Genomic DNA, 15,544 nt, shown 5'->3' on the forward strand with positions numbered 1-15,544 from the left:
CAAGTGCCATAACAGGTGTGGACATACAGTATGTTCCTGCAACAACACGGACACAGAAGGTAAATCTTCAGTGAGTTACTAAAAGCTTCAATTGCTCAGGTATTTTTTTTTTTATATGACAAATACTAGTAACCCGGGGCAAAGAGAAAACACTTCTGTTTCTCTTCTTTACTGAAAGCCAAAACTCTGATGTGTTACAATAGGCAATGGCAGCTTCTCACATCACATGCTATTTGCCCTGCTTTGTCAAAAAAACCCCCACAAAATCCAATATAAACAATGAACCACCAGCCAGCCCCAAACGTATCTTAGATTGGAAGGCGTACAGATTGGCATGTGTTGCAGGATTAAGCATCAGGAGTTGTACACAGGCAAGATGAAGAGGAACACGTGGAGGAATTTCTTATTATTTAGGTTTGGAGTTTCACCATAGAAACCAAATCAAGAGCCCTCGGAAAAAAGCCTACTCCCCTGGTGCCATATTAAGCTCTACGTGTCTTTTCTTTGCATCAGTCATCTATCAGGATTTTTCACCACCTCTGCCTTCCTCGCAGTCAGCTCCTTCTGTCCTTCTCTTCACTCCATCATCATGGCTTTTCAGCAAAACGCAGAACACTTTGAGGGTTACGTCTTGCAGAGACCTTTGCTTGGCTCCATCTCAGGGGTTCCGCTGGTCCAAGGAACGTGTGACACATGGAGCGATATTTTGAATTTCCAAGCGCATCCAGAGGACATCCTGGTGGCCGCCTACCCAAAAGCAGGTATGTCTTTTTAACTTTAAAGAGGAATAATTTCTTTGAAAAAAAAATTCTGGTGAAGGGAAATCCAATGACCCAAATGTTTTCATACAGAAAACAGAATATGAAGGCTGTTCAAACATAAAAGTTGATATAAACCCAATCACTAAAATATCTACTAAGCTTCAATATGTTGGTCTGATATTGGTAGTCTGCAGATTTAAAAAATCTCCCTTTGACCCTGCCAAGAATGCACTTGCTTGGGAGGCACAGCAGCACTGGACAAAGGGCAGGAGTGGGAACTGCCAGAGTTAATTAATTATATTACCAACCTGGTGATTGGTGGCTAGGACCAACCTACATCCTAGCATCCAACCACCTGCCAATGAACATGAAAAGTTAACTTGGGCAGCTCCCGCCCCCCATCCAGTGCTACTGTACCTCCCCATCTCCACTCTGCTGTGAGAAGGAAAATGGTGGAGGCTCGGGGAAAGAACCAGCTGCTAAATGGTACAACCATGGTGGTCCAGATGGGACATTGACTCGGTCCGGAGTAGCCATTTAGCGATACCTGATTTACATGATTGTATCATCTCTGAGTGGACATCTCAGTCCAGGAAGTAGATGGTGACCCTGGATGGTGTTACAAAAGTGTTTTCACCCTTCGGGAAAGAAGAACAGATAAAAGCATTGCGTGTGAAAATTATGAAATACCTTTAAAGTCAAACTTTGGGTCAAACTGGAACCCCATTCATCTTCCCCCCCAACCAACCTACTCTCAGCCAACCCTGTTTTAAATCAAACCCATCTGAAGCCCCTTTTAACTTACCTGAATGTGCCATCATGTGACCCTATATGGGGCCTTTCCTTGAAATGTATGTTGTTGATCCACCACTGCAGTCTGGGTCTGCTGTCAACTTGTCTTGTTGCCACCTCTAATGGTGGAACCACCATGCCACCACTGGGGTATTCAGGACCCTGCCAGCACAGTGGGTAGTGCCTTTAGGCACCCGAAAAACCAAAGAGAGAAGACACAGAACCCAATGGTGTTGATTTACTAAAACCAGTGCACTCAGAATCTGGTGCAGCTGTGCCTGGGAGCCAATCAGCTTCTAACTTGAGCTCGTTCAGTTAAGCTTTGACAATAAATCCTGGAAACTGATTGGTTTCTGTGCAGAGCTGCACCAGATTTCACACCCTCCAGTTGTAGGAAATCAACCCCTGATATGTCATGTGATTATGAACATGGGTAACTATTTGAGTGTTTAAGTTTTTTTTTATTATTATTATTTAGTTTGTTTTATTTCACTTACCTGGTGATTAGCTAGAGGAGGGTGGGATGTACTGTTTGTATGGGTGGGGTGATTCTCTGGCAGTTTATAAAAAATGAGCTATATGAATATCACAGCATTCACACTATTGACGCAAATAATCCCTGTAATGTGTCTAATAATTTTATTTCCTGTGATCTCAGCTCCATCTAGTGGCTATAATGCAGCATTTTCCTGAAATACCTCAATCAGGAAAATACTGCATTATGGCCACTAGATGGAGCTGAAAATGATAGGAAATGAACACATTAGACACATTACAGGGATTATTTATGATGGCTGTGAAGGCTAGGAGCTTAGTAGAGCAAGTTTATTTTAAATATAGACCCCTGGATGCTGCATTTAAAAATGACCTAGCATACAATTAACCCAAAAAATATTTTTGGCACTAAGTCCACTTTAATATTCTTTTTTCTTTTTTTTTTAATTGCACCACAAACTCGTTTTTATACCATTGAATTCTAGGTATCACCTGGCTGCAGGAGATTGTGGATATGATATTCATGGATGGTGATGCAGAGAGGTGCCGTAGAGCATCAACTTACGACAGACACCCCTTCATTGAGGTAGTAGCCCCAAAACCTGTTCCGTCAGGTGAGTTTTTCTTTGAGAAAGCTAAAAAAAACCAATAACACGGTATAAAAGTATATTTCTTTCGATTTCTTTATGTTTAAGGGCTGCAGCTAGCAAAAAGCATGAAGCCACCACGGATTTTAAAGACTCACCTCCCTGTTCAGCTTCTTCCTCCATCATTCTGGGATCAGGACTGTAAGGTGAGAAAAGTCATGAGAATAATCGGTGTAGGACAACCAGGCACACGGAGGCACAGACCATCTCATGGCTCGTTGGTCAGCCTTAGGGTGTCTTTTGATCCTTTATTACTAGTTGAACTTGGGGTGAGGGAGCCTTGGGATACTCCAGAATACAATGCAGTTCCCATATGGAAGAAAAATATATTTCCAATATATTTAGAAAAAAAAATTATACAAGCGACATATATTTACAATATATTAGCCTACACGAATATATTTTAACATGTATTCCAAAAATGTAAATTAATATATATTTTCCAAAAGGCATATATTTAAAAATATATTTTTTAAAATCTATTTTCCAGCTATTTTTGAACATCTAAAAAAAATTATTTAAACAGAGATTTTTAAATATACTTGTAAATGCATTCCAAATTACACTTTGAAATATATTTCAGCATGTTTTCTGAATAAATTTTTAATAACATATTCACAAATATATTGAATGCGGCCAAAATTGTAGTATTTGAAATATATGTCAATATATTTGGGAAGAATATATTAAGAATGTATTTTTAAAATATATTTTTCTTCCATGTGGGTAATCAGAGGACACTTTTTTTCTTTGTGTCTAACGTCTTAGGATAGTTTCCTTTAGCAGATGCTAGGGGAGTAAGCAACCCCAAAAGGGGGAATGTCCCTAGCAAAGCAAACACTGGAATTAATAAACAAAGCGATAGTAGTAGCGAGCAGTCCAGGGGCGGACTGACAACTTATAGGGCCCCCGGGCAATAGGGGATCATGGGGCCCCTGTGTCCTTGCCCAAACTCAAACCACACCCAAAATAGCCTATGAAAGGTACCAGGGGCATCTCATGGGGCCCCATACTGACCCCGGGCCTTCGGGCAGTACCCGAGTTTCCAAATGGTCGGTCCGCCCCTGGTGCAGTCACTAGGATCCTACACTCAGGCCTGTACTCACAATGTCCCTGGATACTTGGATGCTTCTATCCAATATCAGCCAGACACATCTCCTGTGAGTCCCATATAGAAGAAAAATATATTTGAAATATCTTTTAAAAATATTCTTCTGAAATATATTGACATATATTTGAAATGCTACAATTTTGGCCGTATTCAATATAGTTAAAAAAAAAAAAAATTTCTTCCATATAAGAATATCTGGATGGTTGCTCACACACACACACACACACGTGTATATATATATATATATATATATATATATATATATATATATATATATATATATATATATATACACACATACACACAAATATATATTATATACACACACACACACATATATATACACACACACATACATATACACACACACATATATATATATATACACATACATACTGCATGTTGAAATGCGTTTTATTACGAAATATATGAAAAATATTTTTAAAAATACATTTCAAATATACTGTATGTCTTTTAAATATACAAATCTACATTTCTGGAATGCATTTACAAATATATGCAAAAATATATGTTAAAATGACTTTTTTTATATGTTAAAAAAATCTGAAGAATGTACGGTATTTAAAAAAAATAAATTTTTTAAATATATATATATTATTTAAATATATTCTTCAGATTCTTTTTAACATATAAAAAAGTCATGTTAACATATATTTTTGCATAGATTTGTAAATGCATTCCAAAAATGTAGATTTTGTATTTTTAAAGACATACAGTATATTTGAAATGTATTTAAAAATATATTTTTCATATATTTTGTAATAAAAATGCATTTCAATATGGCCAAAATTGTAGCATTTCAAATATATGTCAATATATTTGGGAAGAAAATGTTTAAAATATATTTTTCTTCCATATGGGAATCTCTGGATGGTTGCTTACACAAAGATAAGAATGGGAAGCCTGAGAAGACAAAAGCTCAGCATTCGCAGAAATGATCTGCTCAATAATTCTTCACCTTCCTCTCACCTTCTGTACAGGTTATATACATTGCTAGGAACGCCAAGGATAGCATGGTCTCATACTTCCACTTCCAGAGGATGAACAAGGGTCTCTCGGACCCTGGAAACTGGGAGGCTTACTTCTCAAAGTTCCTGTCGGGAAATGGTGAGTAAATGAAACAGAAGGTTTGATTGGACATTAAATGATATCCATATTCTTCAGCTGTCGATCACCGGGTCCCGAATGGAGATTCCCTGACCGCGCCCACCGATTGCCGAGGAAGACTGAGGGGAGAGAGGTCTGTATATAAACAGCACAGATCTCTCCCCTGTCAGCTCCAGCATGCTGCTTTGTATGGTTCTGCATAGCAGAGCCAGACAAATTAGCATGCTTACAATGTAAAACACACACAGCCCACATAGTAAAACAGCAGTCAGTTAACACAGGTCTCTCTCCTGCCAACAAGGACATGCTGCTTTGTATTTCTCTGCACAGCAGAGAAATACACAGCAGCAAGTTTCTCTAGTAAAACACACACAGCGAACAATGCAAAACAGCACACAGTTAACCCTTTGATGGCCCCAGATGTTAACCTCTTCCTGCCCAGTGCCATTAGTACAGTGTCAGTGTTTTTTATTAGCACTGATCACTGTATTGGTGTCACTGGGGATGTCAGTGGCAGTTAACCAGCCCCCCCCCAGGTGTCAGAATGCCCGCCACAGTTCCACTATAAGTCGCTGATCACTGCCATTACTAGTATACAGGGGTGGACTGACAACTTATGGGGCCCCCGGGCAATAGGGGATCATGGGGCCCCTATGTCCTTGCCCAAACTAAAAAAAAGCCTATGAAAAAGGTACCAGGGGCATCTCATGGGGCCCCCTACTGACTCCGGACCCTCGGGCAGTGCCTGAGTTTCCAAATGGTCAGTCCGCCCCTGGTAGTATAACAAGGTGTTAGTCCATAAATGGCATCTTCCAAACTGGCAGATTCCTCCAAGAACTCTGCTATCTTGTAGGACTGCATTACGCAGCAGCTCTTTCTTTCAAATCCCATGCGTAAGCTTCCCCCGCCCTCCCAACGAGCCCGGCCTTTCCCCTGTTTATATATAGGGAAAGGAAGCTGGACCCAAAAGGCCCGGGAACCCGGCATCCAAAGGTTAACCCTTCCCAGCCTGGGCAAACTAACTAACATAGTTACACACAACATCCCCCTTGTAGGCACCGGCCTACAAACACACCGCACATTGCTAATCTGCAGCACCTTGTGAAATGGTTTAGAGCAAAGCTTCTGCATACATCATCAACCATTTTGAATCAACTACAAATCCATCTTCATGTAAAACAAACACTGACACAATGGTCCAACACGCAAAGATAAATAATGAAACAACCACGAATCGGTGTCACTTGGATCAGTGAACAACCAAGGTACAAACATGGCTCCATAAATAAAGACAGGCTTGGCAAGACTACATAAAAAACGAAGGCAGGCTAGCGACACAAATATATGTTCTCTGTGCTCCACAATTGAGATTACCCTTGTCAAGGCACTTACCATAATCATTCTGTCTGTAAATTGAGGTTTATGATGATTGGTGAGGTCTTCTGATCTTCCAGAAGAGGAAGTAGAGAATTACAATTACAGGGCAGAGAAGCAAGGTGGATTGCAGGTCTAGACACTTACTCAATCTTTTTCCCCAGGAGAATCCATAAAATAGTTATGGAACACCTGCTATAATTATTTAAGGGTCAGTGGGAAGAATGCCCCTTCCATTGGTTGTCAGTGGGTGGAATGACCCTTCTATTGGTAGTCAGTGGGAAGAATGTCCCTTACATTGGTGGTCAGTGGAAAGAATGCCCCTTACATTGGTGGTCAGTTGGAAGAATACCTTTTACATTGGTGATCAGTTGGAAGAATGTCCCCTCCATTGGTGGCCAGTGGGAAAAATGCTCCTTCTATTGGTAGTCAGTGGGAAGAATGCCCCTTCCATTGATGATCATTGGGACAGATGTCCCCTCTATCGGCGGTCAGTGGGAAGAATGCTCTTACATTGGTGGTCAGTGGGAAGAATGCCTCCTTCATTGGTTGTCAGTGGGTGGAATGACCCTTCTATTGGTAGTCAGTGGGAAGAATGTCCCTTACATTAGTGGTCAGTGGAAAGAATGCCCCTTACATTGGTGGTCAGTTGGAAGAATACCATTTACATTGGTGATCAGTTGGAAGAATGTCCCCTCCATTGGTGGCCAGTGGGAAAAATGCTCCTTCTATTGGTAGTCAGTGGGAAGAATGCCCCTTCCATTGATGATCATTGGGACAGATGTCCCCTCTATTGGCGGTCAGTGGGAAGAATGCCCTTACATTGGTGATCAATTGGAAGAATGTCCCATCCATTGGTGGCCAGTGGGAAAAATGTTCCCTCCATTGGTGGTCAGAGAGGAAAAATGCCCGTTCTATTGGTAGTCAGTGGGAAGACTGCCCCTTCCATTGATGATCAGCTGGATAGATGTCCCCTCCATTAGTGGTCAGAGGGAAGAATGCCCCTTATATTGGTGGTCAGTTGGAAGAATACCTTTACCATTGGTAATCAGTTAGAAGAATGTCCCCTCCATTGGTGGCCAGTGGCAAAAATGTTCCCTCCATTGGTAGTCAGAGGGAAGAATGCCCCTTACATTGCTGGTAAATAGAAAGAATGCCCCCCGTACTGCAGAAGTCAGAATGCCACCTTTACAGACAGTGAAATAGATCATTGATGTAATGCTGCTGAATCTGCCAAGTGGTGTCGGACCCATAACTATGCAGGCACCATCAGTTGGGAAGCATCTGATGGGAGTTCAGTCAGCCACAGCCTAAGGAATCCCTAGCAACCTCTGGCGGAGCCTTATAGGTCCATGGAACCCATAAGAAAAAACAATACTTCACCAGCTTCCCGGCTTTCACTTACAACATTGCTGTACTGGCCTCACACTTCAGATCCTTGCCTGATCCTCCAGACAGTCTCATAAAACAGTGTGCTCACAAGCATGCCCCAGACCCCGACTTCTGACGCCAGGGAGAAGCCTTGAACCATAGTTGGCACTCTAAGCATACCAAGAGAGCTGTTCACCCTTGCACAATCAGGATGCAGGTTGCTAGTAATGTGGACCCAGGGCTGAAGGCTTCATTCCACCCAATACTCTACAAAGCCACCAAGCTTCAGGACCCAACCCAGGATTTACTAATCCTGGAGAAAACTGACAATACCATCTCCTCCATAAAAGACAAGCATCCTGGAGACCCTCAGCCTGCATAAGTCAGAACTCTGGGTGCCACCAACTCAATGACGTGACAAGGTGCAGCACTTTCATAATATTTATAGTATTAAAGAAGGATAGTCAATTTCAGTTCTCACTGGGGATTATGTGTCCACTGACAAGTTTAGCTGAACAGAGCATATTCATGTTGTGAGGAACCAACCCCAAAAACACACACTGACATTTCTCCTTTTTTCCACCCCCAGTACCCATCCCTTATTTTCCAGTATCTATGCCCATAGCGAGATATGCTAAATGGCGTTACTTATACATCTTTTTCCAACAGTGCCTTGGGGAAGTTGGTTTGACAATGTACTCGGATGGTGGAACGCCAAAAATCACCACCAGGTGCTTTACATCTTCTATGAGGACATGATTGAGGTGAGTAGGTGCCTAGCAAGTGGAAAGCCAAATGTCTTCTCAATAAACTATCATTCATTGCTTCAACAGGATCCAAGGCGTGAGATCTGTAAAGTCATGAGGTTCCTGGAAAAGGATCTTTCTGAAGAAGTCCTGGAGAAGATATATCAGCACACAACCTTCCAGGCTATGAAGGAGAATCCAATGGCCAATTACAGCACCATCCCGTCATTTGTCATGGATCAGTCCATCTCGCCCTTCATGAGAAAAGGTTCATTCCTAACTGTAACACGTAATAATAATCTTAGTCACAACCCGCACATCTAAGACACCTCTGGCTTTCCTGCCATGGTTGTGTGCCCATGCTCTCTGCATAGGTCAACGGACGGGGGAAGGGTTAGAGGTAAAGATTGCCTCTTGACTTTGGAATAGAAGTATACATATGTATACCAGTCTGTTAAGTCGGCTTATTTTGTGGAGCTTTAAGGGAAAGGGTGTGTTGGAAACATCCCAATGGGGTGAATGTTGACGTTAACGTGCTCATAGAAAGGAATGGTCAATGTTAAGATGTCAGCCAATGACAGAGCCGAGTTGTGCCCATTCAAATTGACATAAATTTTTTTGGAGGAGTTGGTCTATCAAGAAAACCTGTCATGGGATGCTGTCCTCCTTCTAAAAGTGCTAAGTGCCTGGTTGTCATTCTGATCATCTGGCTTCAATGCTCTGAGCTACTGACTTGATAATGCATGCAGGTAAGGACCTTTGACTTTCTTGAGCTGCACGTTTTATTTCCCGGGTCCGTGACTCAGAAAGTACGCCTGTGGTTAGCATAGGAGTATAGCAGCCTGGCATGTTACGTTCTTTGGAAGGAGGAAAACAATGGCAGCTCACAGATTTGCTTTAAAGAGACCCTGTCACCTTCCCACTCAGAACAAAGTGTCAAATCCAACCCTACCTTCAACAGTGCTCCCTCCATCGCAGCTGCTGCAGAATACCCAGTGTTGGAATGTACAGAGAGTGATGATATCACCCCCTTCATCATGTGACAGTGTTTGGGCCTGTTAATTGGTTGTTAGACCTAAGCGCCTCACCACTGGAGGAGGTTACAGGTTCCCCGTATGCAGAAGCACCGAGTATTGGGCGGTGGTTGGGACGAAGGAGTGGAGCAGTGAGGGAGCACTAAAAAGAGTATAAATCAATGGCCTCTATAGAGACCCTGCCTCTATGCTGTACCCATATGGAAGAAAAATATATTTGAAATACTACAATTTTGGCCATATTTAATATATTTCAATAAATAAATAAATATATATACACATACGGTGGGAGGAATAGTCCCCCATCGTTGGTGTCAGTGGGAGGAATAGTGCCCCATCATTGGTATCAGTGGGAGGAATAGTGCCCTATCATTGGTGTCAGTGGGAGGAATAGTGCTCCATCATTGGTATCAGTGGGAGGAATAGTGCCCCATCATTGGTGTCAGTGGGAGGAATAATGCCCCATCATTGGTGTCAGTGGGAGGAATAGTGCCCCATCATTGGTATCAGTGGGAGGAATAGTGCCCCATCATTGGTGTCAGTGGGAGGAATAGTACCCCATCATTGGTATCAGTGGGAGGAATAGTGTCCCATCCTTGGTATCAGTGGGAGGAATAGTGCCCCATCATTGGTGTCAGTGGGAGGAATAGTGCTCCATCATTGGTATCAGTAGGAGGAATAGTGCCCCATCATTGGTGTCAGTGGGAGGAATAATGCCCCATCATTGGTGTCAGTGGGAGGAATAGTACCCCATCATTGGTATCAGTGGGAGGAATAGTGTCCCATCATTGGTATCAGTGGGAGGAATAGTGCCCCATCATTGGTGTCAGTGGGAGGAATAGTGCTCCATCATTGGTATCAGTGGGAGGAATAGTGCCCCATCATTGGTGTCAGTGGGAGGAATAATGCCCCATCATTGGTGTCAGTGGGAGGAATAGTACCCCATCATTGGTATCAGTGGGAGGAATAGTGTCCCATCATTGGTATCAGTGGGAGGAATAGTGCCCCATCATTGGTGTCAGTGGGAGGAATAGTGCCCCATCATTGGTATCAGTGGGAGGAATAGTGCCCCATCATTGGTGTCAGTGGGAGGAATGGTGCTCATCATTGGTATCAGTGGGAGGAATAGTGCTCCATCATTGGTATCAGTGGGAGGAATAGTGCCCCATCACTGGTATCAGTGGGAGGAATAGTGCTCCATCATTGGTGTCAGTGGGAGGAATAGTGCCCCATCATTGGTGTCAGTGGGAGGAATGGTGCCCCATCATTGGTATCAGTGGGAGGAATAGTGCTCCATCATTGGTGTCAGTGGGAGGAATAATGCCCCATCATTGGTGTCAGTGGGAGGAATGGTGCCCCATCATCCCATCATTGGTGTCAGTGGGAGGAATAGTGCTCCATCATTGGTATCAGTGGGAGGAATAGTGCTCCATCATTGGTATCAGTGGGAGGAATAGTGCCCCATCATTGGTGTCAGTGGGAGGAATAATGCCCCATCATTGGTGTCAGTGGGAGGAATAGTGCCCCATCATTGGTATCAGTGGGAGGAATAGTGTCCCATCATTGGTATCAGTGGGAGGAATAGTGCCCCATCATTGGTGTCAGTGGGAGGAATAGTGCTCCATCATTGGTGTCAGTGGGAGGGATGGTGCCCCACCATTGGTGTCAGTGGGAGGAATAGTGCCCCATCATTGGTATCAGTGGGAGGAATAGTGCCCCATCACTGGTATCAGTGGGAGGAATAGTGCTCCATCATTGGTGTCAGTGGGAGGAATAGTGCCCCATCATTGGTGTCAGTGGGAGGAATAGTGCCCCATCACTGGTATCAGTGGGAGGAATAGTGCTCCATCATTGGTGTCAGTGGGAGGAATAGTGCCCCATCATTGGTGTCAGTGGGAGGAATGGTGCCCCATCATTGGTATCAGTGGGAGGAATAGTGCTCCATCATTGGTGTCAGTGGGAGGAATAATGCCCCATCATTGGTGTCAGTGGGAGGAATGGTGCCCCATCATCCCATCATTGGTGTCAGTGGGAGGAATAGTGCTCCATCATTGGTATCAGTGGGAGGAATAGTGCTCCATCATTGGTATCAGTGGGAGGAATAGTGCCCCATCATTGGTGTCAGTGGGAGGAATAATGCCCCATCATTGGTGTCAGTGGGAGGAATAGTGCCCCATCATTGGTATCAGTGGGAGGAATAGTGTCCCATCATTGGTATCAGTGGGAGGAATAGTGCCCCATCATTGGTGTCAGTGGGAAGAATAGTGCTCCATCATTGGTGTCAGTGGGAAGAATAGTGCTCCATCATTGGTGTCAGTGGGAGGGATGGTGCCCCACCATTGGTGTCAGTGGGAGGAATAGTGCCCCATCATTGGTATCAGTGGGAGGAATGGTGCCCCATCATTGGTATCAGTGGGAGGAATAGTGTCCCATCATTGGTGTCAGTGGGAGGAATAGTGCCCCATCATTGGTGTCAGTGGGAGGAATAGTGCTCCATCATTGGTATCAGTGGGAGGAATAGTGCCCCACCATTGGTGTCAGTGGGAGGAATAGTGCCCCATCATTGGTGTCAGTGGGAAGAATAGTGCCCCACCATTGGTGTCAGTGGGAGGAATAGTGCCCCATCATTGGTGTCAGTGGGAAGAATAGTGCCCCACCATTGGTATCAGTGGGAGGAATAGTGCTCCATCATTGGTATCAGTGGGAGGAATAGTGCCCCACCATTGGTGTCAGTGGGAGGAATAGTGTCCCATCATTGGTATCAGTGGGAGGAATAGTGCCCCATCATTGGTATCAGTGGGAGGAATAGTGCCCCATCATTGGTGTCAGTGGGAAGAATAGTGCCCCATCATTGGTGTCAGTGGGAGGAATAGTGCCCCATCATTGGTATCAGTGGGAGGAATAGTGTCCCATCATTGGTGTCAGTGGGAGGAATAGTGCCCCATCATTGGTGTCAGTGGGAGGAATAGTGCCCCATCATTGGTGTCAGTGGGAGGAATAGTGCCCCATCATTGGTGTCAGTGGGAGGAATAGTGCCCCATCATTGGTGTCAGTGGGAAGAATAGTGCCCCATCATTGGTGTCAGTGGGAGGACTAGTGCCCCATCATTGGTATCAGTGGGAGGAATAGTGCCCCATCATTGGTGTCAGTGGGAGGAATAGTGCCCCATCATTGGTGTCAGTGGGAGGAATAGTGCCCCATCATTGGTATCAGTGGGAGGAATAGTGCCCCATCATTGGTATCAGTGGGAGGAATAGTGCCTCATCATTGGTGTCAGTGGGAGGAATAGTGCCCCATCATTGGCGTCAGTGGGAGGAATAGTGCCCCATCATTGGTGTCAGTGGGAAGAATAGTGCCCCACCATTGGTGTCAGTGGGAGGAATAGTGCCCCATCATTGGTGTCAGTGGGAAGAATAGTGCCCCACCATTGGTATCAGTGGGAGGAATAGTGCTCCATCATTGGTATCAGTGGGAGGAATAGTGCCCCACCATTGGTGTCAGTGGGAGGAATAGTGTCCCATCATTGGTATCAGTGGGAGGAATAGTGCCCCATCATTGGTATCAGTGGGAGGAATAGTGCCCCATCATTGGTGTCAGTGGGAAGAATAGTGCCCCATCATTGGTGTCAGTGGGAGGAATAGTGCCCCATCATTGGTATCAGTGGGAGGAATAGTGTCCCATCATTGGTGTCAGTGGGAGGAATAGTGCCCCATCATTGGTGTCAGTGGGAGGAATAGTGCCCCATCATTGGTGTCAGTGGGAGGAATAGTGCCCCATCATTGGTGTCAGTGGGAGGAATAGTGCCCCATCATTGGTGTCAGTGGGAGGAATAGTGCCCCATCATTGGTGTCAGTGGGAAGAATAGTGCCCCATCATTGGTGTCAGTGGGAGGACTAGTGCCCCATCATTGGTATCAGTGGGAGGAATAGTGCCCCATCATTGGTGTCAGTGGGAGGAATAGTGCCCCATCATTGGTGTCAGTGGGAGGAATAGTGCCCCATCATTGGTATCAGTGGGAGGAATAGTGCCCCATCATTGGTATCAGTGGGAGGAATAGTGCCTCATCATTGGTGTCAGTGGGAGGAATAGTGCCCCATCATTGGCGTCAGTGGGAGGAATAGTGCCCCATTGTCCGTGTCAGTGGGAGAAATAGTGTCCCCATCGTCGGCGTCAGTGGAATAGTGTCCCATTGTCAGTGTGGGTGGGAGGAATAGTGTCTCATTTTTAGTGTCAGTGGCAGGAACTATGCCCCACTGTTGCTGACAGTGGCGGGGGAATATTGACCCAAGGACCGGATAAAAGCAAGCAAAGGGCTGCATTCGGCCCCAGGGCCACAGTTTGGAGACCACTGCTGTAAACTGATACATCTGGAAAAGATCTTGTTTTTTTAAAAAAACAATAGACTTACAGGCTGCATCACCAGATGAAAATAGAAGACAGAAAGCCTAAAAATGAAAAGTGCAGCCACTACATCTAAGCTGCCACATCATAAAGGTTTGCGTTTGGGTTTCCTAGCGCTTTAATTCCCGATGACTTCCCTTTCATCCCAATGACAACGAGCCCTCGGTGAAAATATATTCTTCGGACAATATAAAAAATGATCAGAATATATATCTTCATGAGAAATCTCATTGCAGCTTTCCTTTCTCTCAGGTATAGTGGGGGACTGGAAGAACCATTTCACCGTCTCTCAAGATATAATATTCGAAGAGGAATACCAGAGGAGGATGGAAGGGAAAGGCTTGATTTTCCGCACGCAGCTCTGAAATCGATCGCCTTCCGCTCGGCACATCAGAATGCATTTTGCAGTTGTCTTCTTTTCTTCCACTGACCTGGAATGTCCAAACCTGCAGAGTTTGCACTTAGCTCGCTGACCTCCATTTTTTTTTTACTCGGTATAGTTCATAAAATAAACTAATAAATATAAAAGGTTGGGTTGTCGGGTCATCATTACTGGGCACCTCTGTTGCCTTTAGCATCCCCATGGGCTCCCCTTGTTGTCTGGGGCCCCGAGCAGCTGCCTGTTCTGCCCATCAACGCCACATACCAGTGCCCATCAACGCCACATATCAGTGCCCATCAACGCCACATACCAGTGCCCATCAACGCCACATACCAGTGCCCATCAACGCCACATACCAGTGCCCATCAACGCCACATACCAGTGGCCATCAATGCCACATACCAGTGCCCATCAACGCCACATACCAGTGCCCATCAATGCCACATATCAGTGCCCATCAACGCCACATACCAGTGCCCATCAACGCCACATACCAGTGCCCAACGCCACATATCAGTGCCCATCAATGCCACATATCAGTGCCCATCAACGCCACATACCAGTGCCCAATGCCACATATCAGTGCCCATCAATGCCACATATCAGTGCCCATCAACGCCACATACCAGTACCAGTATAAAATAAAAACAAATCATTAAAAAAAAATAGGAGGTTACAAAAATAATAAATACAATTAAGAAAAAAATATAAAATTATGTTTAAAGATTATTTGTAATAAAATAAATACAAATAATAAAAAAATAGTGCTTAAAATGTTTTAAATATAAAATTATACAAATGATGAAAAAAGAATGTTTAAAAAATAACAAAATATATACAAATAAAAAATTAGTGTATAAAAATTAAAATACAAAATGATAAAGAGAGAAAAATAGAAAGTGTTTTTTTTTTAATCTAAAAATACAAATGATAAAAAAAAAATAAAAAATAGTAAATTTATTTCAGGTACTTATATAGCACCATCAATTTACGCAGCGCTTTACATATATATTGTACATTCACATCAGTCCCTAACCCTCAAGGGGTGTACAATCTAAGGTCCCTAACTCACATTCATACATACACATACTAGTTGAACACAGCAATCTAATTATGCCTTCTCTACTTTCACAGGTAAATGCATCTCTCCTACCTCCACCCTTAACTCAAAATCGCATTCACTCCTGTTATATTCAGAACAAATGGTGTATTTATATTTGTGTGTATGTTGACCAGTCCTCACCTTCAGCTGCACCCAGTTTACGACTGTAGCCTGGTTCCTAAGAAACATCCCCCACTATT

General features: G+C 44.0%; 1 protein-coding gene across 1 annotated transcript; it reads left to right on the forward strand.

Annotated features, from left to right (window-relative positions):
• The first annotated feature begins 436 nt into the window (after positions 1–436).
• LOC149457022 (sulfotransferase 1C1-like) lies at positions 437–14,388 on the forward strand. The gene is made up of 7 exons (XM_089684182.1): positions 437–761; positions 2,534–2,662; positions 2,744–2,841; positions 4,808–4,934; positions 8,349–8,443; positions 8,513–8,693; positions 14,113–14,388. Exons 1-7 carry the CDS (start codon positions 590–592, stop codon positions 14,223–14,225), a joined length of 915 nt encoding a protein of 304 aa, XP_089540308.1. The 5' UTR covers positions 437–589; the 3' UTR covers positions 14,226–14,388.
• Positions 14,389–15,544: the final 1,156 nt, after the last annotated feature.

This window comes from Staurois parvus, unplaced genomic scaffold (genome assembly GCF_062004578.1).
Source record: "Staurois parvus isolate SC_StPar_1 unplaced genomic scaffold, SC_StPar_1.0 ptg000338l, whole genome shotgun sequence".
NCBI lineage: Eukaryota > Metazoa > Chordata > Amphibia > Anura > Ranidae > Staurois > Staurois parvus.